At 45.2% G+C, this 24292-nt stretch overlaps 4 protein-coding genes across 6 annotated transcripts; 2 read left to right on the top strand and 2 right to left on the bottom strand.

Moving 5' to 3' along the window:
• Positions 1-1328: 1328 nt before the first annotated feature.
• tmem221 (transmembrane protein 221) lies at positions 1329-4362 on the top strand. Its single transcript, XM_076153228.1, has 3 exons — positions 1329-1787; positions 2628-2713; positions 3377-4362. The coding sequence occupies exons 1-3, from the start codon at positions 1456-1458 to the stop codon at positions 3910-3912; spliced, it is 954 nt and encodes a 317-aa protein (XP_076009343.1). The 5' UTR covers positions 1329-1455; the 3' UTR covers positions 3913-4362.
• borcs8 (BLOC-1 related complex subunit 8) lies at positions 2382-5885 on the bottom strand. The gene is made up of 5 exons (XM_076153227.1): positions 5740-5885; positions 5428-5540; positions 5131-5195; positions 4932-5039; positions 2382-3162 (listed from the first exon to the last, which is right to left on the bottom strand). The coding sequence occupies exons 1-5, from the start codon at positions 5774-5776 to the stop codon at positions 3099-3101; spliced, it is 387 nt and encodes a 128-aa protein (XP_076009342.1). The 5' UTR covers positions 5777-5885; the 3' UTR covers positions 2382-3098.
• A 40-nt stretch (positions 5886-5925) lies between these two features.
• On the top strand, positions 5926-7957 carry rfxank (regulatory factor X-associated ankyrin-containing protein). Its single transcript, XM_076153222.1, has 9 exons — positions 5926-6182; positions 6295-6399; positions 6556-6666; positions 6756-6821; positions 6900-7000; positions 7096-7221; positions 7313-7379; positions 7471-7551; positions 7644-7957. Exons 1-9 carry the CDS (start codon positions 6074-6076, stop codon positions 7694-7696), a joined length of 819 nt encoding a protein of 272 aa, XP_076009337.1. The 5' UTR covers positions 5926-6073; the 3' UTR covers positions 7697-7957.
• Positions 7958-8019: 62 nt separating this feature from the next.
• On the bottom strand, positions 8020-9964 carry nr2c2ap (nuclear receptor 2C2-associated protein). Of its 3 annotated transcripts, none has more exons than XM_076153226.1 (5): positions 9634-9964; positions 9465-9555; positions 8905-9010; positions 8763-8827; positions 8020-8431 (listed from the first exon to the last, which is right to left on the bottom strand). In XM_076153226.1, the coding sequence occupies exons 1-5, from the start codon at positions 9669-9671 to the stop codon at positions 8378-8380; spliced, it is 354 nt and encodes a 117-aa protein (XP_076009341.1). In that variant the 5' UTR covers positions 9672-9964; the 3' UTR covers positions 8020-8377. The 3 variants fall into 3 exon arrangements, with proteins under 3 accessions (XP_076009341.1, XP_076009339.1, XP_076009340.1); XM_076153224.1 differs by having other exon boundaries at positions 8020-8430; positions 8760-8827; positions 9634-9962; XM_076153225.1 differs by having other exon boundaries at positions 8020-8430; positions 8760-8827; positions 9692-9962.
• Positions 9965-24292: the final 14328 nt, after the last annotated feature.

The following is a 24292-nucleotide window of genomic DNA, read 5'->3' as shown; positions in this document are numbered from 1 at the left end:
TTTTCATTTTCCTGAAACTTCTCACTTCTGCTTTTGACAAGATCAGCCACAACTCTTTTAGAGCATGTGGTGAGGCCTGTCGAATTCAGAAATAGCTGGTATGGTCAGCGTGTACATGTGTGAGAGCGGTTCTTCACATTGTGTACCTTTATAGCAACGCTCTTATCTACATCTCAGCAGAACGAGGCTACACCTTTACCTCCCCCCCCCATCCCCCCGCTAACAGAACAGAAAGGTCTCTGTAACACAAGTCACACAAGCAGAAGTATGTCAAGGTGCTCTTATAACAGAGGAGGATCACAAACGCACGCAATCAAACTCCATCTAGATTTAAGACACGTTTCTACGTCTATCATGACATTTAACATTTAAAACTCTATTAAACCTGCCAAATAGCAGATTGTTCATTCAATCCAGTTAAAAGGAAAATATGTTGTAGGTAAAGACTGCGAAGATCAACAAAGTGCAAGTTCAGAAAAACAGTGCACTCCTGTCCAGTGGTAGGCGTTTCCCAGGCAACTTGTGAAAGTTAATGAGATTCAGAGACTTTGAGGTATTGCAGGAATAAAAGGGGTATTCTGTAAAGGGATGAGGGTGAGCTGAGGCTGCTGCTCCGGCACATTCCTCACGTGTTCAACCTGTAACTTATACTCATTGCTTTGGGTCACTTTACACAAGAATGTTATGGCATCTCGCTGTTAGGTTGACATTTTTGGTGTTATCGAGAGCACGAGAGTGAAATGAACCTGATTTCCTCCAGGCAAGAAACGTAGGAAATAATAGGGAACAAAGCAACCAGTTACAGTAAGAACAGGAGAGAGACTCTTATTAGCTTTGTGATATAATTTAGTATTTGATGCATATTTTCATGAGATCTGGAAAAAAATACTGTGCTTTTGTATTTTTCATGTTTGGAGCCCCTCGTGACTCTGAAATAAGACTTTGTTTGACGTGAATTAATATTTAATTTTGCAAGAAAAGAAAAACAATATGTACACATGAATATTATTTTATTAATAAAAGGAGATACAACACAATGTCTATTCATCATAGACGGACATTACATTTATTATTCCTGGGGTAAATTCCTTTTTAATATGCAAAACAAAACAAATGTGCGTTTTAGTGGCTGAGCTCTGCCTCTCCTCTCCTCGCCCCCCATAGGCGCACACGCCGGGCCATTGTTTCCGAGGGTCCCGGAGAAAAACTCCCATTGTTGTTGCGAAGTTTTTAATCTCCGGATTTGAGGCACATCACATGCTCACAAGCTCGGCGGGGCTTTGGTTGCGAGGAAAACTTCTCCCCCCTCCCAAGAAGGCCGAGGGGAGACACTTTCACACGGCAATGCCCGGAGGAATTACACATTTGACTGTTTAGGGCTGCTGAGACCGGCGCTGCCCCACCTGCACCGGGGGAAAGTTTACGACTCTAGTCTAGATATCTGCCCGTCTGTGGATGCTACATTCCGGGGGAGTGAAAATGACGCAGACGTACGGCCAGCGTTCCCTCCTGGTGCTGTCTCTACTCGGGATTCTATCGGCCATTATGTGCGTTTTATCGGTCATTCTGCTTTTCCAGCTCCAGTCCCCACAGCTGGCGAAGGCGAGCGCTCCCCCTCCCGGCTCCGCGGCGGCGGCGGTGCCTGCCCCGGTGTGGGCCGTCCTGCTGCCGGTCTCCACGGTCTTCTCCGCTCTCTCCCTCACGCTGCACCTGAGCTCCGCGGTGGTTTGTCTCCTCCACGGCTACTTCTCCACAGAGGCGTGCCGAGGACAGCAGGACACGCACAGGTACTCACTCACTTCACTTCACCTGGAGCTGTGAAATTACACCTGCGTCACTCACTCGCCTCAAGTCGCCATTCCACCAGGGGGGTAAACAAAGAGTTCCGGTCACTTCTTATGGCGATGTGATATATAAACATACACATGCGACCGCGTTTCAGTTTATATGAATGAATAAATCAATGCGCTCCTGAAAATAACTCCCCTGCAGCTATGTTGGGACAGACAATGACATTTTTTTAATCAGAAAATTAAGATTTTGTAATTGTTTCCATCATTATAATAGTTTCTCACTTGTGTGTAAACAAACCCACGTATCTGTCCAGTGTAAATTACAGCTTTAAAAGGTTATTTATTTTAACTGTATTAGATTTAAGTAGCAAAACATAGAAATATAAAAAGGGGGGCCCCTTATGTGTCAAAGTTCAGAGACCTGCACTGTTGCTGGTTGACCCCCTCCCCTCGGCAGCCCCCCATGAACCCCCTCCTAACAATGCCCTTCCCCTCATTATGCAGCCTGCAGCTCGCCCTTTCCCACGTTGGTTTACAAATCCAACAGTGAAACCCCAAGACCTTTGTACCGATAGAGGGGACACTCCAAGACATTGTGATTAGTGATAAGATTTATTATTTACACTCATTTACACATTTCAATAAAACCAAAACAACCAACAAGCGAGTGTTTGAAGGCTCTGATGTTGCGATAACGAAAAAGCTTTGATTAGGACGGAGATACGGCGGTGCAATGCAACTGTGGAACAAATGCACATTGTCCACACAAAGAATATTAGACTGAGCCTTGTCTGACAATGATCGCTGTATGACCTTTGACCTTGCTTTCCACAGAGCAGACTGGTTCCTGTTGGACAGCAGGGGGATACGACATGTGGCAATCGGACTGTTCTGCCTCGGGGTTTCTGTTTACCTGGCAGGTAAGAACCAAAAATGTGATCCTTATTTTGAATGCCGTTCAGCCAGGACATCTTCTAACAGCCGCGTCACAAAAAAAAGTCTGTGTAAAGTTGTAGAAATGTGACAAAGGGTGCCGACATGCTGACAAAGGGAAGGAAATAACAGCACTGTTGCTTTCCTCTGGTCTGTCCAGCGGAGAACAATGCCTTCTTTGAGCAGCGTGCACGGTAGAGTTTATAATGCTGAATCTGGCAGAGCTGTGGCGTTCTGTTCCACTCGGTGGCTTGTACGGGGGAGGGGGGGTCACTGGATGCTATTGACCCTGTTGCGATGAGGAAGCCGTTGCTGTCGTAACGCCACCTCGGCCGTAATCGCCAGGTAGCGGAGCGAGGGGCTGCAGCCACGTCACATCCCAGGGCCGTGTCCCTCTGCTCCTTCCTTTAGCATTCCAGAGTCCACAGGCTTTTTCCTGCAAAGACAGTTGACTCCGTATGACAGATATACCCAAATGTCCAAAGTGGGAAACAATGCCTTTGTTTCAATAGACAGATGAGTGTAAAAATAACATCTGGAATCTATTGTGTGTTATGTCCATTGTCCCGTTATTACATTTATACACAATGCCAAAATCAGTGTTTACAGAGGGAAGTATGGGTTCCATTTCTGTTCTGCTTCTTTGGCAGCCATGTCCGTCTACATGCTCCTGATATTTGAGGTGGAGACGGGCATTGCCAGCGCCTGCGTCCTTTCCTCTGGGATCCTGATCCTGCTGGTCATTGTGATCCACACTCTCATCAAAGCCTCTCAAGCTTCCAAGCGCTACCACGACGATCACCTGGACACACTGTATCGCAACGAACACGGAAGCGCCAACACGCCCCTCTCTCGGCCCTGCGAGCTCAAAATCGGCGTGGACCAACCGCGGATGCACGGCAGCCAGTTGCACCTCCAGCGTCAGATCTCGTACTCCTCGTGTCACAACCCCAAACTGCAAGAACACGGCCATCACCATCAGCAGTATTCCCCTTCTGCCGGCTCCCTGGGCCACGCCGCGGACAAAGACGTCTACGGCAGCGGAGGGAGGATGCACAGGACCCTCTCCACCGACTCGGGCTTACTTCAACCTCAAACTAAACCCTGGAATGGGGTCAACAACGAGATGAGGAGCGTACTTGCTCGCAAGACGGGGATATCCGCAAAAGACTCTACGCTCGTGTGACACTGAGGAGGGCCTGGTGAGAGACAAGGGTGGCAAGGACGGCTAACACAACTATCATCCCCACACAGATGTAGAACTGCCTTATAGTTGTTTTTTTACATTCAACATGTTCTTCATCACTGGAACAAATTGTGCGTTGTGCCATGTGTGTATGTGTAAATATAGGCGTGTTTGTACAGCTATAGCGTTCCCATAGCCACCAAATTATTGTAGATGTTCCAACAGCAGCAATAATAATTTGTGAGCAGCTTCAGTGGCTCCATGGTGGAAGAAACCTTTACCTCCTGGGACTGTGTATGAAAGTGAGGGACAAGAGTTGAGTTGGTCTGAATATTCCTACTGGATAAAGTAAATCAGCATTTCACTGAAAACTCCCGACCGGACATCGAGGATCAAATCCACCAAAGCCTGAACTGTAACAAACACGAGTAATAACCTGAAGTAGTTTGTAGCGTGTTGAAAGATAAAACGTTTATTACCGAATGTTGTACATGTGAGTTGTCTCGTTGTCTTGTGAACTCATTTATCATTTGAAACGTGCAGGGACAAAAAGCATTCCTACATGACTGAGCTGCCGATTGCCACAGGACGACGATTTCCCCGTGTGGTGGAATTTCTACTTTAGAGATTATGGACGTGGCAGATTTTCTTTGGATTAAGAAGCAGACAGAACTGTTCCTGCACAAATACGATTAGGCACAATTGTAGCACAATGGCAAGCAAAATATGGCCAGGATGAGAGAATACAACAGACCTAAACGCAGAAGACTAAAAGGGATTTTTACAAGCACAACTCATGACTTTTGTGTAATTTGTACTACAGTCGTGGTTTTTATGGTATTTTGGATTTCCACACCAGTATCTATCACTGCATTTTTATTGTGAACAAATACTAATGTAAGTATCAAAGAAGGCCATCAACTTCACACTGATACACTACTGGACGGACAGCGGAGTGTGTGTATTGGATTGTATCAGTGTATCTAATAACGTGGTCACTGTGTAGTAGTGTCTCCTACCTGCGTCCTTGGGAGCTGCTGATCTGTTCCTTCATGCTGATGGCTTGACGGAGGAGGCTGTCGATGCTTTTGAAGTACAAGCTGCTGTTTGTCATGCTCTTCACAGCACTGCAAGAAAAAGCAAACAGTTTAAATTAATGTATACAAAGTGATTTTTCAGAGATAATCAGCAGAATTCTTGATATCTTTGTCTTCTCACCTGCCTGCGTACTCCACAGTGTAGATCGCTCCTTGGCTCTGCTCCTCCCAACTCTGCATGTCTGTCTGTGTGTGACATGACGCCAAAACATTTTTCAATAATAGGAAAATAACAGCATATCGTGATATTGATAGAGGGCAAGGTTCCATATCGATGTGCCCGTCAGCAGGCAAGCACAACACTACAATACTCTGACATATGGACATCTAAATCGAATGCAACCAGTATTCATGTTGTGTTTGCAAGTCACAACTGTTTGTTTGGTTCCGATGGATCCACTTAATCCTAAACACAGACCTTATGTTGGACCAGTTCCGGCAGGGACCTTCTGACGTGTTCCTGCAGCCTGTACAGAGCCACTGATGGCTCGTTAGCCAGGACGTACATGCTCTCTGTGAATTTGTCAGCCACTGTACAACATAAAACAAAATCAATGCGGATACTGTTCTGTTGATATCACAGATTCACATTATGCACACGGGAGATTGGAGATATCAACACAACACCGGCAGCTACAGAGTTAATTAAAGGGCTAACTTGGACTAAATGCTAATTCGTGTCTTTACGCTCAAACAAAGAGATAAAATAAACACAGAATAAAGCTTTTACCTCGTCTGACTTTCAGTTGCATCTCCTGATCTTCCATAATGTAAACGGACAGTTCAAAGCCGCTCCAGATGCTGCAGAGTGACTGTACTCAAAGCTAACAGCGTCCGTGATGATCTCACTCCTTCCGTGTTTTTGTTGTTATGTGCCACACGAAAACGTTCCGGGTAGAAAAATCGATTCTTAACACTTTGGTTCCCCTCTCTAATCTGTCCATTGATCAGAGCACCAAATGCTACATCGCGCGGTTTGTATCAAACACTCTTTGAGTTCTTGTGTAAAATGAATCGATTAATAGCATAGTGAATCAACTAAGATGTAGCTAACATCTGCTTTAATGCGCATCGGGATCCATCATGTTAAGAGATTAGCTTTTTACTTTCAGTTATTCCATCAGGAAGTTAGCGTGAATTTGAGGCTCGATGTGCACCAGCGAGTTACAGATGGTAAGTAGATAAGTGATTCATTTATACTTTTGCATTTTAACTTATTGTACTTCGCTACTTTCTTCGCGGTGGCAGTGCTACATTTATAGTCCGCCGCTTGTTTCTGTTGCAGTGATCATGGAGGCAAAATGTGATGATGCGTTTCCAGATGGGCAACAAATTCAGTCCACTAACGTCCATCCGCGTCTTTCCAAATGCAAAGAAGAGAGATCCAATGGTATCAGTTGAATATTTATTATGAAACATCTAATAGTATTTCTCACTTATCTTGCAGTATGTTATTATTTCCTGTTCAACACCTGCAGTCAAGTGACACACTCTGACCGCTCTACTGACGTTGCTATGGCTCTTATGATTCGTGTGTGTGGTTCAGTGTCTCCAGAGAACATGGACATGGATGATGACAGTTTGTTCAAACACTCCACCACATTGACCAACAAGCAGCGTGGGAATGAGGTTACAGTCCGGCCAGCAACACTAGACTGTGAGTGCCATTACCAGGGGTTAAAAGTCATCAATCATGGCTTTTTACTGTTACAATAACATAAAATGATTCTCTCTTTCCATCCCAAGCTCTGTCCATACACCAGCTGGCAGCTCAGGGGGATGTTTCACAGGTGGCTGCACACTTGAGTAAAGGTGAGGTTGTTTCTTTCACCGATCAGCATCTTTTGTTGTATTGTAACTGATCTCATGGCAACCTGTGTTATTTAATAGACGGTTCGCTCCTCAGCAAAGAGGACGAACGAGGATTCACACCCCTCATGTGGGCAGCAGCGTTTGGAGAAAAGGCAGTGGTGGACTTTCTCTTAGAAAAGGTTTGTATCAAGAAAGAGACTGGCACCTTTTACTTTAGATATATGAGGACATGCAGGACAAAACAACATCAGTTACTGGGGATTCATGTTTTTAGGGCGCAGACCCCAAGACTATTGCACGGGAGAGAGAGAGCGCCCTGTCCCTGTCCAGCTCTGGAGGTTATGTGGACATTGTCAAGTCTCTGTTGAGACACGGTGTAGAGATCAACACTTATGACTGGGTACAGTTGTGACTTTATGATGTCATTACAAATCATGAGTAGTTATGGCAAAGCACGGATCTATCACTAATTGATCCCCTTGTAATTTCAGAATGGCGGAACTCCTCTTCTCTATGCTGTACGAGGGAATCACGTCAAATGCGCCGAGGCACTCTTAGGTACATTACTTTTTTGTGTGATAAATTAATGGCAAGTGTCTGTTTGCATGATTTAAATTGTAATAATTGGTGTATTTGTACAATGTTTCAGCCAAAGGGGCCGACATGACCATTGAGTCGGACTCTGGCTACAGTCCAATGGCCTTAGCTGTTGCCCTCGGACACAAAAAGAGTAAGAGTACAATCTTTGTTGTCAAAAATTCCTGTAAATAACAATGCACTGTGTAGATGTAACTTTTCAATATATATATTTTTTTTTCATAGTTCAGAAAGTGTTGGAAAAGCACATTCTGAAACTCTACAAGCCGCCGACATGACAGATTCCAGCAAATGAATGGAAAATGCAACTATATGCCAACAGCGGAGAGATTAAGAATGAAGAAGCCATTATTAGAGAAATACACAGATATGTAGAAATGTTTGCACAAAATAATCTACATCTGTTCATATATCATTTGTTTAATTCCATTTGTATGCGTTATTGTGTACAAATATATTTTTGAGGAAGTTTTGTACAGAGCGACATGCAGCCTAAATGGTTGTGCAGTAGTTATTTAGTTTCACTGATAATGGGGGGGAAGAAGTTTGTTTACGAAAATACAATGTATTTTTATACCATGTTTCACTGGAATTGTGTTTCCGCAACGAATAAATAGATGAAGTGTGATAAAAATGCGTATCTAGTCACTTTTACAACAACCAAGCCTTTGAATCTGCGACAGAGATTCAGACTAAGATTCAGACGGAGGTCGTGTGTGAGTGAGGGGGGGGCGATGCCATCAACCCTCCATACCAAAAAAGGCCATGTCGCATCCATTCACATCAGTTCACCGGGGAGAGGCCGATGTCCTGTTTCCCAAGTGCCACCGCGCTGTCCTGTGTCTGGCGGTTGAGGTGGGGATGTGGAAAAAAATGTAAAAAGCGGAAGTCAGGAAGCTTTTTCCCCCAGGACATCTAAGGAGTAAATAATAATTCTTCCAAAAAAGTCAGCACTGTTCTCAAACACTATTTTTACTTTGTCCACAGCCGGGGCCTCCTGTATGGGAAATCTGTGGGTGGAGTGTTAAGAGAAAGATAAGCATGGTATTAATGACAGGCATGTCCAGGAAAATATTATGACTTATATTATGAACCGCTGAGAGCAGGAAGAGGAAACGAGCTGTACTGATCATACAGGCTGGGTAGGTACAGCTGATAGATATATGAAAATAGATTTTCATATATATTACGTTAAATTACGGGTTCAATATTTATATCTCCACTCAGGCTAGATCATAATTTGTTCATAATGGATTGGAACATTTTAGTATTTGCCATAAAATAGCTGTAAAAATCAAGCAAATCTGTGAGAAAGTGCTGAAGAGCAGTAATAAAGGATATCTGAAGAGAGTTGTTGTCCTCTGGGTAAAACTGGCTTATTACTCCAAAGTCTCCGTCTTTTGGTCTCCCTGCAGAAAGCACAAGCTGGAGGTCATTCAGTTTGTCACACCTGTGATGATGAAATGATGAGAGGGCGACACTTTACCTTCTAGTCTGCATGTTTTGGACGAGAAACCTCCCTGGAACTGGACCTTTAAGTCTGACACCTTGACAGACTGAGGGAACTCCAGAGTAACCCACTGTGGATCACCCTGTCAGAGACACCACGCAGAAGGTTTAAAACACAACAACACACAGGCCTATTCCCCCTGACCTGGACCAGGACCTGGACCCCAAGAAAAGTCAGTAAACCTGCTTTATTTAACTCTTTATCCTGTAGAATAGATCTTTAACATTCAACATATCCTCATTTCTGTGACATGCAGTAATCATAAAACATCCCAATGATTAAGAATGTATGTTTTTGGGTGAAGAACGATGATTAAGGTCTTAAAACTTGAATTCCCTCAAAATGGAACTTGAACTTTTCCATAATTGTATCTGAACAGACTATTTTACAGCTCAGAACACATTAATAAGGTAGATTTTGTTGTTTTCTAGTGATGTCATGTCTCTATATGAAAGGACTTTTTGGTAGATTATAGCAAAATACAAGTTGTAGTTTGATTTTGAGTTTTAGATCATGTTTCCATCATATATCTGTACCTGGTCTGAGTTCCAGCACGTCTCCTCGTTGCTATCAAACATGAACTTCTTTCCAAACTGCTTTACGTCTCTGTTGAGAACCGAGCTCACCCTGGAAACCAAGCGACACCACACACAGTTTGAAATCAAACCTTCGTGTAACCATCATTCAGTGCCAGATGTTGTTTACCTGCTCTGTGTTTCGCTGCAGATCAATGAGGAAGCCATAGCGAGGGTTTGGAACTCACATGTGCCGTCAAGTGAGGCGGTGGCGATTCAGATTTTGCGACAGTATGCAGGTACACATTTCGCCGCTAGATGGAACTCGCGGCCCGTTGAAATCAAAATCCCAAAGTCGCGCGCGTCAGACGCCAGCGGTCCTTTGATGTCATCTCCGGCCCCGGTGGCACTTAATTAACGTTAATAATGAATAGCGTCCCGCGTTTTAAACCTAATTTAACCCCATTTAATTTGGCAAAGGACCTGGAAAGTGAGAATGAAGCCTTTGTGCGCGCCTACGGGTTTCAGGACTCAAAGGTCAGAGAGATAAGAATCGATTATGGAAAGAGAAGAGCGGAAACAATCGGCCTCTCAAAGGGGGAATCGACCTACAGACCTATTGCAACATGCGAATGGAGCAGACAGGATGAAGGACGGCTTTGTAAGATAAATGCTTTTATTTTTTTAATCCTGGGAATAGCACAAACTCTCTCTCTCTCTCTCTCTCTCTCTCTCTCTCTCTCTCTCTCTCTCTCCCTCTCCCTCTCTCTCTCTCTCTGTGGGTGTGTGTACATGTGTGGGTGTGTGTGCTGTATTTGGCACATGGCTCATTGCAGATGGAGAACTCCTGCTGAGGTTTTGTCATGGTGCCCCCTCCACTGCAGATGATCAATATGTCTGAAATACAAACCAGATGAAACTCAACGCCCATGAAAATTGCGTAGGAGGGAATGAGTGGGTGGGTGGGCGAGGGCATGCTGGAGAGAAGGTTTGGTAGAAGAAGAAAAAAAACAAACACCAGATGCAAGTCTCTCTCTCTCAATCTGAAGCATTTGAGATTGATTGATTTTGTGTAAATTGTGATGTTTTAAAGCTGCAGTGAGGTTTTTACTGTGCCATATCTCAGAACGGCTCTAATGTAGGTTTGGCTGTTTAGTGGAGCTGTTAATCAGGAGCGTTGGCTGGACTTGGAGTCCTTTCTCCCTTTCAACGGTCATCTCTGGCCAATCTTCATCCAATGGACCTAAGTGGCTTCCGAATGGATTATTGATGAGCTGCCGTTGAAGCTCATAAGAATAAAAGAGCCGTGTGTGTGTGTTTGCTGATGGGGGTTGATAGTGGGACCTACAGCTGGTGCTCGCAGGTGGAATAACACTACAGCATAACAGCAAGTCCACTTATTTGGGCTACAGCTAGGGAACATATGGGCAAACATGGGCCCCCCCAAGTGATTGACAACCCTGCCAACGTTTCGATCTCTATCTGATTTCGATGGATTTCTTGTCTTGTGGCTACGTTGGTTGTTTTTGCTGACCTGTGAAAAAGCATCTCGTCCTATTTATTTCTATTTCTCTACCTTTCACCTTAGATTATTATCACCTTTGTCTCCAATACAGCGTCTAAATCCTCCTGTTCTCTTGCTGTCTTAGTCTGACCTACATCATAACATCGTTCTGTATGAGTTTTAATAAGATGACATAAGAAACGATGAGGGGATAAACGTAGTAGTCACCTGTATTTGTCAGATAGCATTCGCAGACTAAACTTTGGGCTTAACCTCAGCTTTTCAGTTTCACAGCAGCTGCTCACGTTTGTGCAGGGTCTATCACCATGGTAACCTAGGCGGCACACGTTACCTGCCAGCTATCAGATCCCGGCATATTAAAAGTGTTCCTCATCGCCAGTCGACATTCTGGAAGATGGTGTTTCTGTAGACTTGAGAGGAAAGACTGAAAAGAGAGACGTGGCATATTAATATTCATCAAATTTATTGTGTATACTATTTTAATATACTCATGCACATAGCACAACGTAGATTTGAACAGTGTCTCTTTGCAGTTGTTATCATAGTTGAGATCTAATTTGTCAACAGGAAATGAGTCTTATCTTATGGGCGTGAGACTTCAACTCTAAGTATGACGAAAAAGCTAAAATCAGTCTGACCTGCTGACGTACATGGGAGGTCAGCAAAGGTAGCAGATTAACTAGAACATACAGTCGAAACATCCTGTGAATAGACGTGAGCAGTGTGACAGCAGGTTAGATAGCAGCCGAGGATTATGTACGTAGGTGTGTTGATTGTCTTCCGGGAGCTAAATAAGTTTGGCCTCAGAGAGTAAAACAGTCCAGAGTTTATGAGCTGTGGACACTTGTGCAGATCGTACTTAAAGGAGTCGGGTGATTAATGCCTCTGTTACCGTCGGCTCCTGGGCTCAGCTTCCAGGCTGGGCCACCGACACAACACGTCTGGCTGTCCCCCTTCGGCCCGCGTGACAAAGTGACTGCGCTGACAGCCTGACTGTGCTTAACTTTCTTGTAGCTTAGTTTGATTAATGAGACGCAAAAGCCCGCAAACCTGAAACTCAACCGGGGGGCCGACGGGGGAATCAGCCGTTATTAAAATAGCAGGTCTAGTCTTATTGAGGGTATACGTTGATGGGTAATAAAACAGATCTGGAACTCTTGAAGTTTGCTGAGGGAGACGTATTCCTTTTTGTTATTTTGGAACAAGTGAGTTATTTTTTCAGATTAAATATGAGCCGGAGTCGCCCAGAGCGTCACTCAAGCCCCTCTGTGGTTGGGAACGCAGCAACGGAAACGACGCCGCATGCTGGTTGTAAATCATTCGGTTCTTTTGGGAACCGGCTGAGCTTAATAATGCAGAGAAACGGGAAGACACGGGAGTCGGCACTGTTGGACGATTCTGGTCAATTTGAATGTTGAGTTTGTTTGGCAGCTTTCCTGGCAGAGGCCCCTCGCTCACCCCCTCGCTCGCCCCTCGCTCGTCCCTTCGCTAGTCCCCACGCTCACAAATCTCTGCCTCAGTTGGAGTTGATGCTATTTAATTAAATCATTTATAAAAAAAAGTGGCGCATTTGCACAATATGCTTCACTGCCTTCCTCACTAAGCACTATCACTCCTCATTTATCCTCTCACACACAGGGGGGGGGGGGCTGGGTGTGTTGTCCTGTGAAGCTGCTCACTATCTCTTCTACAGTTCTCCTGCCAGGCAGTTTAAAGGTGGACATGCATGTTCTCACTGCCTCCAAATGACTAAGAGGTTGATGGATTGGATGGCTGAAGCAGAGTGGAACCCGTGGAGTGCCTCGTGTTTCTATGTGTCCAGAAGGTTTGCACAACTTTGGCGCAACAGACGGTGGCAGAAATATGGAAAGAATATCATTGCGTGTGTGTATTGCAAGTGTGACAAGCAAATAAGAAACATCGGTTGCAACTTTTTGCTTTGAATGATTCAGCGTTTCTCTGCTAAGGCAAGTGGTAATTACATAATGCCGGTGCTGTCTATATTATGCAGCACAAGCTATACTATAGGTGTGTGTCCATATAGCTGAACGCAGCATGAAAGAGCCGAGACTCCTGTGCTCCCTGAGGTTTTGCAGACCCGAGAATGTGCGGCGCCTCAGTAGGCAGAATTTATGAAGTGTGGTGGCTCCTGCGTCACGCTCCGGCAGACTGAGTCCCTGCTTGCTCATGATGCGGTTCGCAGGCCCACAGGACCCGCATGGCTCCCTCCACCAGAACCACAACAACTGATACCCGTGAAAGGAAATGGGCCTGGTATTAACGACTGCATGTCCACCAGGAGACTGTAGCAGACTACGGGGGGGCAGAGGGGGGTGAGATGAGGAGAAGCCAGAGCCGGTGAATTCACAGCACACATTGAGGGATAGTGAGATCTCATGGTTCAGGGGGTAACACTCAAATCTGCAGGGTTCCGTTTATAGTCTGGCAAACAAACAGAACTGGGGAAGACGAGTCAGAAAGAGCTGAATTCACTCGACGGCGCTCGCAGCATCACGTGTCAGTTTGCTGTATTCTTGAGCAAACCTTGGGGAGAGAGCGAGAGAGAGAGAGACACTGACTCAAACTCAGAATAGACACCAGCAGCATGTAATGTTTAATGTATTTAAGCTCATAGATGCCTTGGTAAATTCTTGTATATCCCATCTGTCAGATTTACTCATTCCGGGATGCAAAGAAGGTCGATTTTTTAAAGTCCCCTGGCAGTTCTGCACAGAAATGATGATGTAATAGACGAGAGTGGGTGGTTGGAGAAGAAGCTCAGAATAAACACACAGACTAAGCGGGGATATTCCCTGTTCTCAGGAAAATTAGCCTATTTTCCCGGGGTCGTGTTTTAGGCTTTTGAGCGTCTGCCAAACAGCGAGAGGTCGGGGACTTGAGCTCCAAACGCTGCCAGGCACACTGGGGATGATGATGTTGTCGCCCGCACAGGCCTGAACCCACGCGGTTTAACGCCGCAAACGTGTACGTATAACAATTAAAAACCAAGCAGCTTTAATTAGGGGCTCCGCGAGTTTGTGTGCATGCATGCATACATTGTCAAGCGCGTTGGGACAACAGATGTGTGTGTGTGTATGAACATTGCCACAGTGTGTCAGGTTGGTTGTTGTGCTGCAGAGAAGAATAGTCAGGGTATGTGCATGTGCATGTCTTTGTCTGTAGGGTTCACTGGGTTAGATGTATAGTGTGTGTGTGTTTGTGTGAGAGAGAGAGAGTGTGTGTGTGTGAGTGTGTAGAAATGTTTAGCTGGTGTCAGATGGGCTCCCTCTTTAATCTGCCCAGACAGCTATGTAATTGGACCATGCTGCATGTAGTGGGGGGGCCTGCCACTGATAATACACCCACAGTCTCCAAGCTGGGGAAATAATAGGGATGGAGGAGGGGTGTGTCTGTGTGTGTGTGTATGTGTGTGTGTGTGTGTGTGTGTGTGTGTGTGTGTGTGTGTGTGTGTGTGTGTGTGTGTGTGTGTGTGTGTGTGTGTGTGTGTGTGTGTGTGTGTGTGTGTGTGTGTTGTGTGTTGTGATGGAGGGTGGGAGTAGTTAGGGCTGAGAGTACAGAGATTGGCAGCGGTGGTCCTGGGGGCAGCCTCCCCTGGTCCATCACTAAGGCAACAGCATCATTGTGCGGGTAGATGGGCTCGATCCCCCACCCTCCTACCCCCCCACCCGCATCCCCCCCTGGCCCTCACAGTTCGGTCCGAGCTGCTCAGGCATCTGTCGAAATGGTTTCCTATCAAGAGCCTTCACCGATTTTCATTGAAATGCACCTCAGCCACTTTCACTTTCAATTCTCTGGCTGTGAGGCCGGCCCCACCCTTTTCTGCCTATACCTCCGCCCCCCCCACCCTGAGTAAACCCCAAGATATGAACTCAGCAGACGGGTTCCACGCTACTCTGAATGACAATTTACCTTTTTTGGAAATCGGCCTCTGGCTCCATTGTGTTCCCTGAAATTGAGTTAGACCATCAGCAAGCACTCAACAGCTCACCATAACCTGCCTCCCCTCCCCCGTCTCTTTCCCCCCGCCCCCGTCTCTCTCTGCGTCTCTGTCTCCTTCTTTCTAAGCACTAAAACTTGAGGTAAGCGCCTTCATTCGGCACGTTATCAACCGAGGCGTATATGAAACCAGAGGAGTAAACCTATATCGTACAATTGGTTTGGGAGCTGTCACTGGAATAAATAGGACTGAAACAGACGGCCAGTATTCATCTCCACGTGCGGTGACGCTTCTACCCCGACTCTCTCTAACATTTTAGCGCAGTAGAAGAAAATCCCACATAATCACACACGCAAAGTCGTTAAACTTCAACTCTGGAACTAAAATGGCCACACTTAGTCTCCTTAATCACCTCCCACGCGTCCGGCAGGCCTGATGTATCTCCCAGACGTTATTTATGAGCGGGTCAGGCGGTATGGAGAGATGAGCGGACGGAGACAAGGTCCTTGGGCAGGCCTAATTAACTACTGCGTCAAAAAGCAAACGGTGATCCATCAGGAGAAGTGGTTAGGGTAGATCCATCCATCTCAGGTGGTCCTGCTGCAGAACATATGGCCTGAGATTTAATCACACTGTATTGCACAGGTAGCAACTAACCTAGTTTGGCACCGAGGCTTGAAGTATTGCAGCAGTTTGAGGGAGGAGCGAAGCGGCAAAGGCGAAGGACGACGTCGCTCACATCGTCTCCGCCACTTGTTTAGACGCAGAAGAAGAAGTAAATTAGCAGAAGTAATGGTGTCGTATAAAAGTAAATACAGAGAAATGCGGAGCGGATAAAGAGGCAGCACAGTGCGGGGTGTCATTAATATGTCTGTTAGCTGCCATATTAATGCTTTTATATCTCCGTTTGTTTCACTGATTTTTTAACAGCGTCATTCATCACCAGGGGAGAAGACAGTTTATATTCTCGCGGTTGAATCTGCGATGGCACTAATACACACCTGCTCTGTGGCTAATTTGGAGAATATGCAGATACAAATGGCTTTTATGACATGATCATTCTTCAGACGGGGGGGGGGGGGGGGATTCTGCTCTCAGGCTGACGATGTCATCAGTGCAGAGAGTCACTTTAGGTGCAAAGGTAAACCGGCCATTCATCATCAGTGGACGAGCTCCGGGCCAGTTTGTACCATTAGCTCAGTCCAGGATGCATCTGCTCTATAGAACAATAGTATGCTGAACAATAGTTCGTCTGGCTCCGGTCCATAACTGAAGGATCCATGTTTGTGTCGGTTTAGATGATTCATACTGATGACTGATGGCTCATTCTTCTTCTTGGGTAATCATCAGGGTTGTTACTCTAAATGTACAAAAGTGTGGTGCTGTAGTAAAGTTGGCCCACTGTGTGTTGCAGCTATATTCCCTTATTTACAATAGTTAAGACTGAATGTTCTCATTTAGCATAGTTTACAATAAAGGGTCTGTGTGAGTGTGTGTGAACAGCATCTGTGTCATCTCCTCTCTCTCTATCAAGCTTCACACTGTCCCTAAAAAGTCTCATCTCACACGAGCACCCTTGGGTGTATTCCCCAGGACTGTATTATTGTATTATTTCCGGTTGGTTTGCATTCCTCCTCCAGTATGCAGGTGCTTGCTTCCTAAATGCAATTACTTCAGAAATGAATGGGAATGCTTTGGACCAAAGTAATACATCAATGTCAAGCAGGACTGAGATATGCTGGCGAAATGGGATTTTCTCTCTATCTGAAGGAATAAGTTCCCAACTCAATAAAATGAAGATAAACTACTATATTGGCCAGCCAGGGTCCATTTACCAGATGTTTGCGTCTCTCAGATCTATAGAAAGACCAAACTTGGGTCTAGGCTACGGCGAAGATATTAGAGCTGGATTTGGGGGTTCCAGGCGTGTTCTGTATTAGCCAATGAGATTATGAAGGGAAATTGGATTTGGCAATTTTATCTCCCCACCCCCTCGTGACTGAGCTTCATGAATGTGTTATGGTATTAGAAACCAGCTCATCAAACCCTGATTGATCTTGAAGTTTTCAACTGCGGGGCCCGGGGCCGATACCATCAGCAATATTATTGGTATGCTTGCGTCGCAGTAAACCAAGCACATGCCATGTATGCCGCGTTATCGCCTCTGTCTGTCTGCCCTCATTGCTCTCTCCCGCTCGCTCTCCACGCCATCAAATAGAGCGACAACGCCATAAAGACAATAACTACCTCACCGCAGACGTTTTATTACGTTGATGCTCAGTGAAAGATGTCAGATAATTGTGCGTTTAGAGGAAAGTAATGGGATTCTTCATGTTTTGGCTGATGTCGTCTATTCCTGTGGCCACATTACGTTATCCACAGGCCATTTCACTTTGCCCGGGTACGCCTTGTAAAAACCGTACAATGGCCGGTAAGCTGAATGAAAGCTTGCTTAACTTTACAGCGTCTTTTCCAGTTTGCACTCCTTCTTATCCTCTAATTTGATTTCAAATGTTAACTGTAATGGAGGTACAGCTGAAGAAGAAACACCTAGATACCTGCAAACTCACTATTGCCCTGCAGATGGCTTGCTTTTTAGAGTTATCTCTATATGAAGTCATACGTCTTGCGTGTGTGGGTTTTATAATCCTCAAGGTCTGATGATTTACTCATTAAGTAGCACGGACACTTTTACAGAATTTCCAGTAGTCGTGAAAGCAGTAGTTTATACGGTGAACCTCATGAGTTGATGCGTGTTAATCTATAATTTAGCACTCTGACAGGCAACATTACCTCTGTGGGCACTCACCTGTCTGAGAAAAGTTGCTGCTTTCACAAAGTTCTGTTTCCTGTCGTGTCCTGTTTTCATATTATTTCTTATATATTTCCCACAGTAGTTGAACACACCATCATTTCTGGTCGCAGAGTGGAAAATGCACTTCACCTCTTCCTGTTCGGCCCACATCATCTTTCTATTCAGCTCAGTGTAGTAGTGTGTACTATAGAGACTTGGTATAGTATTCTAGTCTCCTCTAGTCTTTTTGATGTTCTTTAACTATAGTGCTAAAGGAGCACTTCATTGGTAAAGCTTAAAGGGTTGATTATGCCTGATGTCATTCATAGAAACTACTATCTATCTACTTTCTATCACAGCGCTTCCATATTTTCTGCCCGATCTCATGGCTGCTATCGATTCTTCTCACAGTTATGAAGCAGACGGGACTGCAGGGCTGTTTGCTTTAACAGCAGCAGCACGGAATCACAAACCCTTCCAGGCTCTCTCTCTATCTCTCTCTCTCTATCTCTCTCTCTCTCTCTCTCTCTACCTCTCTCTACCTCTCATACACACACACACGCAGCTCAACTTGAAGTTGAGTTTTAGAGATGCAGTGCGTTGAATCACTCTCTTGTTCCTTGAGCTTCATCATGCATGTACACACACACACACACACTATGTCTGCCCTTTGACATGACCCCTGCTCCTGTCTGGCCCCCGTTCTTCTGATTCTATGATAACGCTGCTGTGTCTCCGGACTGTTGAGTGTGCCGAGGTTGAGTGCTGGTGGAGAAAGTTTGATACATCCGTATTTGTCGCCCCTTTGCCAGGATCAGACGGCGTGACACGACACACGAGCCCGCCACCTTGAAAGAGACTTCATCCATAATTTCCAACTGCAGCCTAACAATGAGCTGTGTGCTGTCGCATAAATAATAAATAAAGCAGAAAGGAGAAAGAGGATACGGGGAGAAAAGGAGAGAAAGAGGAGAGGAGGAGGTGGTTTGCCTATCCAATCATAATCAGTGCAATCAAGCAAGTCATTGCCAAGCAGAGGTAAGTGGATGATGGATGGAAACAATCAGTTTTAGATTTTGTGTTCGCTGCGCTCCAGAGTTGAGGAACCTGATGCAGCGTTTCTCCTAAGCCTTTCTGTCATTCAAACAGCTGCTCCATCCCTCCTTTCCTTTGTTTAGATGCCCCCAGCGGTGGAGCCAATTAAGAATTAAAACTTAATTAAGTCTTAACTGTACTTTTTTTTTTTTTTATAAGCTGCAGTCTGGTAATGATGAGACCCAGACATTATCTCCTGCGGTGAGTACAGCCATCCATAAGGAGCATTGTTTGTTGGTTTAATTGCTCTCGACGCCTCTTTCCCCCCACACACACACACACACACACCGTCAGTTCAAGCTGTTAAAGCTCACATCTGTTTATCGCTTCATGAAGCTTCCTCAGTGCAGATGTTTACATGGCTTGTAGCTTGATGATTTGCCAGACAGGACAGTCACGTCTGGCATGTGACAGGTGGACATGTGTGCCAAGCTCCAGGTTTTTGTACTTGCATGTAGATTCTGAACTTGGTCACATGACTTATTATCGGCAGCGTCCTTCACACACAGTGTTTCTGCCACTTTCATTTGTGGTTTACAAGTTGGGTAGGAAAGAGTGTCACACAGGAATATTTGTCATCTGTTAAAGTCAATGAACAGTAAAATTGCAAAGATAAATTAAAATTCCTGAGGGAGAATTTTCTTTTTTAGCTCTGACATGAATGGAATGATGTCATCCACCCGCATTCCACAGTAAGACAAAAATGAAAAGGATGTTTTCAACAAATAGTGAAGGTTGCTTTGGCAGAAACATTGAGAATACACATACAGTTCTTGTGTGTGAGAGTGAAAGTCACAGGAACGTTCTCACCACTGTTACAGTTCCTCTGTGCATCGCCCCCTCTGAACACTGCTGTGTGTGTGTGTGTGTGTGTGTGTGTGTGTGTGTGGCTGATTCTTCATTCATCTCTTCATGAACGATATTGCCTCGCTGCTGTCTGGTGGCAATTTCAAGCGGCTGATTTCCAGCAGCACCCATCAGCTCCTTCGCTGATTCTTTCAATAATGAATGAGACACAAAGCAACGCTCGCACGGCGCTGCAGCTGCAAACAAGTTTTCCTTGCCAACAGAGAAGAAAATGATCCTCTGTTTATGCAAAACTAATGGACCTCTGGCAACTTGCTCCTGGACGTGATGCCAGGGTGTGTTTACATTTTAAGGCCAGCTGGCAGAGCCTTTCTAACAAGCGCTGTTTGGTTTAGGAGGAGACTCGTTAATTACCACTGATTTTAGAATCAAAAGCCATAAGTCTTGTTGACCAAACTTCTCTTTGTTAGCAGCGGCCCTGTTGTGTGTGTGTGTGGGACCACTAAGCTGAGCCGTCTCAGCGCGGCAGTGAGGATGTAGCTGCACACACACACACACACACACACACACACGCACACACGCACACACGCACACACACACACACACAGTTTTAAATGTGTAATTTTAATGCATTCACTCTGACACACTTCATTATTTTGTTAACACATTTTGTTTACTTTCACCACATTGACTTTCAGAGTAAATGTACTATATGTGTGTGTGTGTGTGTGTGTTTTCCTCCACTCTTTATCTGGCAGTTGTAGTTAATACCACGTCTACATCCAGCCACTTTACTGAAAAAAAATTAAAATAAAAAATAATGCGTTATACGCCAAAATACTTTTTATACTTTATTTTATCTCGGTTAAAAAATAAAGTAGCAGTCTGAGAACATTTCCATATTTATTATTCCACAAATGTTTCTTTCGACGAAACCCACTTTGGTTCCACGCTGCTGAATAAGGAAGAATCATTATTTACACATTAATGTTAACAATGACAGGAAACATTGTGCTCACTGAGTCCTTGTGAGAGCAGAGCCTTGTCTCCACACTCTGTAAAGGATCTGAGTGCTGCATATGCAAAAGCTCTCACATCAACACATCATGACTCCTGCCTCTCCGTACTTCCTGCCCAGGACATTAAGATCATGGGCGCTGCGGTTGTTTTGGCCTGGATATCGTTTTTAATGACCTGCGTAAGTCCAGAGCTCATAACAGGTCGTGATGTAAATCTATCACATCGCTCTCATGCTTTTAATTTGCTCTGACAAACAGCTCGCGTCAGGCTTCACTCCTGATGATTAGACGCTTCTGAAATGAGCTGAAGCCGAGCGCTCCGCATGCAATATTAAAGCCGCGTCCATCTGACAGCTCAGGGGAGGTCGTCTGGGGTTTAACAAGTCACACACACACATACACACACTCTCACAGTCAGTCGGATGTTTTTTTCCAGGACAGGACTACCAAGAATAAATGCTGCTCCCAGTGGACCTTAGTTATGATCTCCCTTCTACTGCTTCTGGCCTTCCTCCTCCTCCTCCTCAGACCAAGTCCCCTGCTGCCGACCCTCTAACTCTTTCCACCTTTCTTTACTTTCTTTCTCTCTCCGTCTCCTCTTCTGCACCACCTGTGTGAGTGTTTTTCCTCTTCGCTCCCTCAGCTTCCTCCTCTCCTCTCCATCCTGTCGGTGGGTGAACTCCCACCAGCAAGCAGCACACCAACACTTAACACTCAACCATCTCCTAATTGTTTATGACCAATGCTGAGCTTTTAGGCTTGCTGCAGCAATTCCCACAAACATTTGCCATATATTCCATAGTGTTCAGCCTTTATGTAACACACACAGTTGTCAGCAAGGGAACCGTACTCGTATAAGTGAGACATCTGGACACAGCACACACAAATTGGTCATTAGATGTTAGGAGATCTTAGCGAGATGGATGGAGAAGTAGAGCTGTGCACAATCAACACAGGTGAGCGTTCAGCATTCGCCCTGATTTTGTGAGTCTGAGTCCCCGTGAAAGGAAATCTCTCTGATAAAAATCAATCATAACTTTATCTCAGTGTGCGGCTTATCTAAACGTATTCCAGCCGGCCTCGGTAAAATAGTTTTACATCGAACAATAGCAAAAAAAACCCCCAAATAACCCAAACCCAAAACTCTGCACAGCACAGCTCCATATACGTGAGCCTCTCTCTCTCCCTGTGAGCGTGTTGATATCTGTCCTCCAATGAGATCATTAGAGGAAGACGAGCTGAGGAGGAGGGGGAGGGGTTTAGGGGGGGTGACCATATGGACTAGACTGCTGCTCAGCTCAGTCCATTATTTAAATAAAGGTCTTGATAGCCAACAGTAGGCTCTCTCTCTCTCTCTCTCTCTCGCCATGTGTCGGCGTCGGCACGTGACGCAGGATGCATGACAATGACACGTCTGAGTGGCAGTTTAGTCTGGAGCACAGCTGAGGCGGATGAGAATGTTACAGCAGCGTTTGGCTCCATATTGAGGTATATTAGAGAGAGCTGCACAGGGACGCTTTTTTTTGGGATAGAATAACTTGCAAAACGCCGTCTTTCTTCGCCCCCAGTTTCACCACAGGAGGAGGATACAGCAGCTGAATAACAATTACACGCAACAGCAGTGCAAGCGTGGTTACATCTATTAGAAATGTCACATAAATAGACGAGCATAACCGGTTGAAAGTTAAAAAATACGCCCTGAAACTGCGGCGATTGAAATGAAATTGCCGCGTGCGCGTAACGTCCGGCTGCACCTCATGTCGTTAGCTCAGAAATAAAGTCGACAGATCAGACATCTCTAAAAGGAGCTCCGCCGTGTTACCATTGAAATTCTAATATTAATACAGACACGTGTGCGACATCTGACTCTATAAGCCGCGACAACCGGATGGCCGCTTCTTTAATAATGGCAGCTACATAATGAGGGCAGTAGAGACAGTAACCTGGGTGCTCTTTTGTTTTGTTCGACTCAACTAGACAAGACTTTCATATTGCCCCAGGCTCATTTCAGGATGCTAAAATATGCACAAGAAGCTGTGATTATTATTCACGCCTCGCTATGAAACAGCACGGCGCAGGATCATTTGATTTTATATGGAGTATACAGCTGAAGATGCAAGGCGCTCAGGTAGTTTACTGACTCTGTGTTTAAATCCCCTTTTATTAGGGCCGGGGCTAAGTGCAGTATGCTCCTTTAACGCACCGGACATAAAAATAATGTGTTGTGCACTGATTTGCAGAAATTGTTCATTATATCATTTCTTAATGAAACTATAAGGGAATTAATGTCCTGCAGTGATGTCAACAACTTAAGATGTTGCGAGGAGCCAAGAGAGGTGAAGAAAGAGGACAGGAGTGGAATGAAGGATTCTGAAGGTGAATGGTTGAATAGATTCTCTCCCATGAAAGAATAAGCGGCTGGACACCATGTTTCTTGGTTGATGCCCGTCTGTATAAATATGGTATCATCTGTATAAATACGGTATGCTATCTTCAGGGTGCTGAGAGAGTCGCCTTCCTGCAGGTATTAAGTAAAGGGCTTAAGAAGGAAATATTGTGGCGCATGATTTAGGACCGTCTCTCACCATACTCCAGATTCCCAGATCCCTTTGAAATCTCCCAGGACTGCATCTCCACGTGCCGTCCTTTCACATAAAGCCAAACCAGGGGGGCCAGGACGCCATGCTGCGATTCTGAGGCCTGATTATTCGGGGTGGCAGATTGAGAGAGGCGCCGGAGACGCTCGGGCTGACAGATCGCCGCTGGGCCCCGGCGCTTGAGTGTTCGTCGTCCAGCAGCCGAGCCTCGGCTATAGCAGAACAGCTTCCTTGTTGTCTGGCTACAATCAGAATGCTCTCTGCATTGACTGAGCGCTCTGCGGGGAGTTGGACAAGATAAGGAGGGACATCAGAGAGGAGAGAGACAATGGCTGGAGACAGGGAGAGAGGATATGGATGGAGAGGGATGAGAGGGGAACGGATGAGCACACTCCAGTTTGCAGAGGCTTTTGCCACCTATTTATTAACTCGTGGTATTATAGCTATTTTTAAAGCCAGTAAGTAAAACCTTTAAAATATAAGATATGCCACCAAACCACAAAACCTTTATGAGGTTATTTTACCACAACTGTTTTGTGCTGAGTCTCGCTCTCCATCACCAATTAAGTCCATTTTATAAAGTCCTCATAATTGGAGCTGCAATGTAAAAGACAGCATTTGTGGAGAGTATTGCTCTGAATGTTACATTTTGTTTTGGAAAATCCTCAAAATTTGGAAACCCAGACCAGGATCAGAAGAAAGTAGAAAGATGGAAACCTCAAAATTGGCAATACTTGTTTTTGTTTTCCCGGCAAATCAGGAATCTTCATTGTTTGACGCATAAACTCAGATTTGTGGTTTTTACAGCACTGTCCCCGCTGATCCACACCTCAGTGCAGTATTTAGTTATTTCCCACCTCTGATAATCTCAGGTGACGGCCGTTCAACTCTTCTAAATGACTTCCAGTGTGCTGAGTGCAGCACTCTGTCCTGTGTTGACTTGTTTTTGTCATTGCTGTTCTCTCCCCCCTCCTCCTCCTCCTCCTCTTCCTCTTCCTCCTCCTCAGGAAAGTCATTGACATGTTTGTGGCTGAGCTTTCTGCAACAAAAAAAA

The sequence above is a fragment of the Genypterus blacodes genome, unplaced genomic scaffold (genome assembly GCF_046128005.1).
Source record: "Genypterus blacodes isolate CSIRO-AG114 ecotype Tasmania unplaced genomic scaffold, CSIRO-AGI_Gbla_v1 ptg000058l_1, whole genome shotgun sequence".
Taxonomy (NCBI): domain Eukaryota; kingdom Metazoa; phylum Chordata; class Actinopteri; order Ophidiiformes; family Ophidiidae; genus Genypterus; species Genypterus blacodes.
Note: the sequence above shows the minus strand (reverse complement) of the source record. Positions and strands in the feature narration are given on the sequence as shown.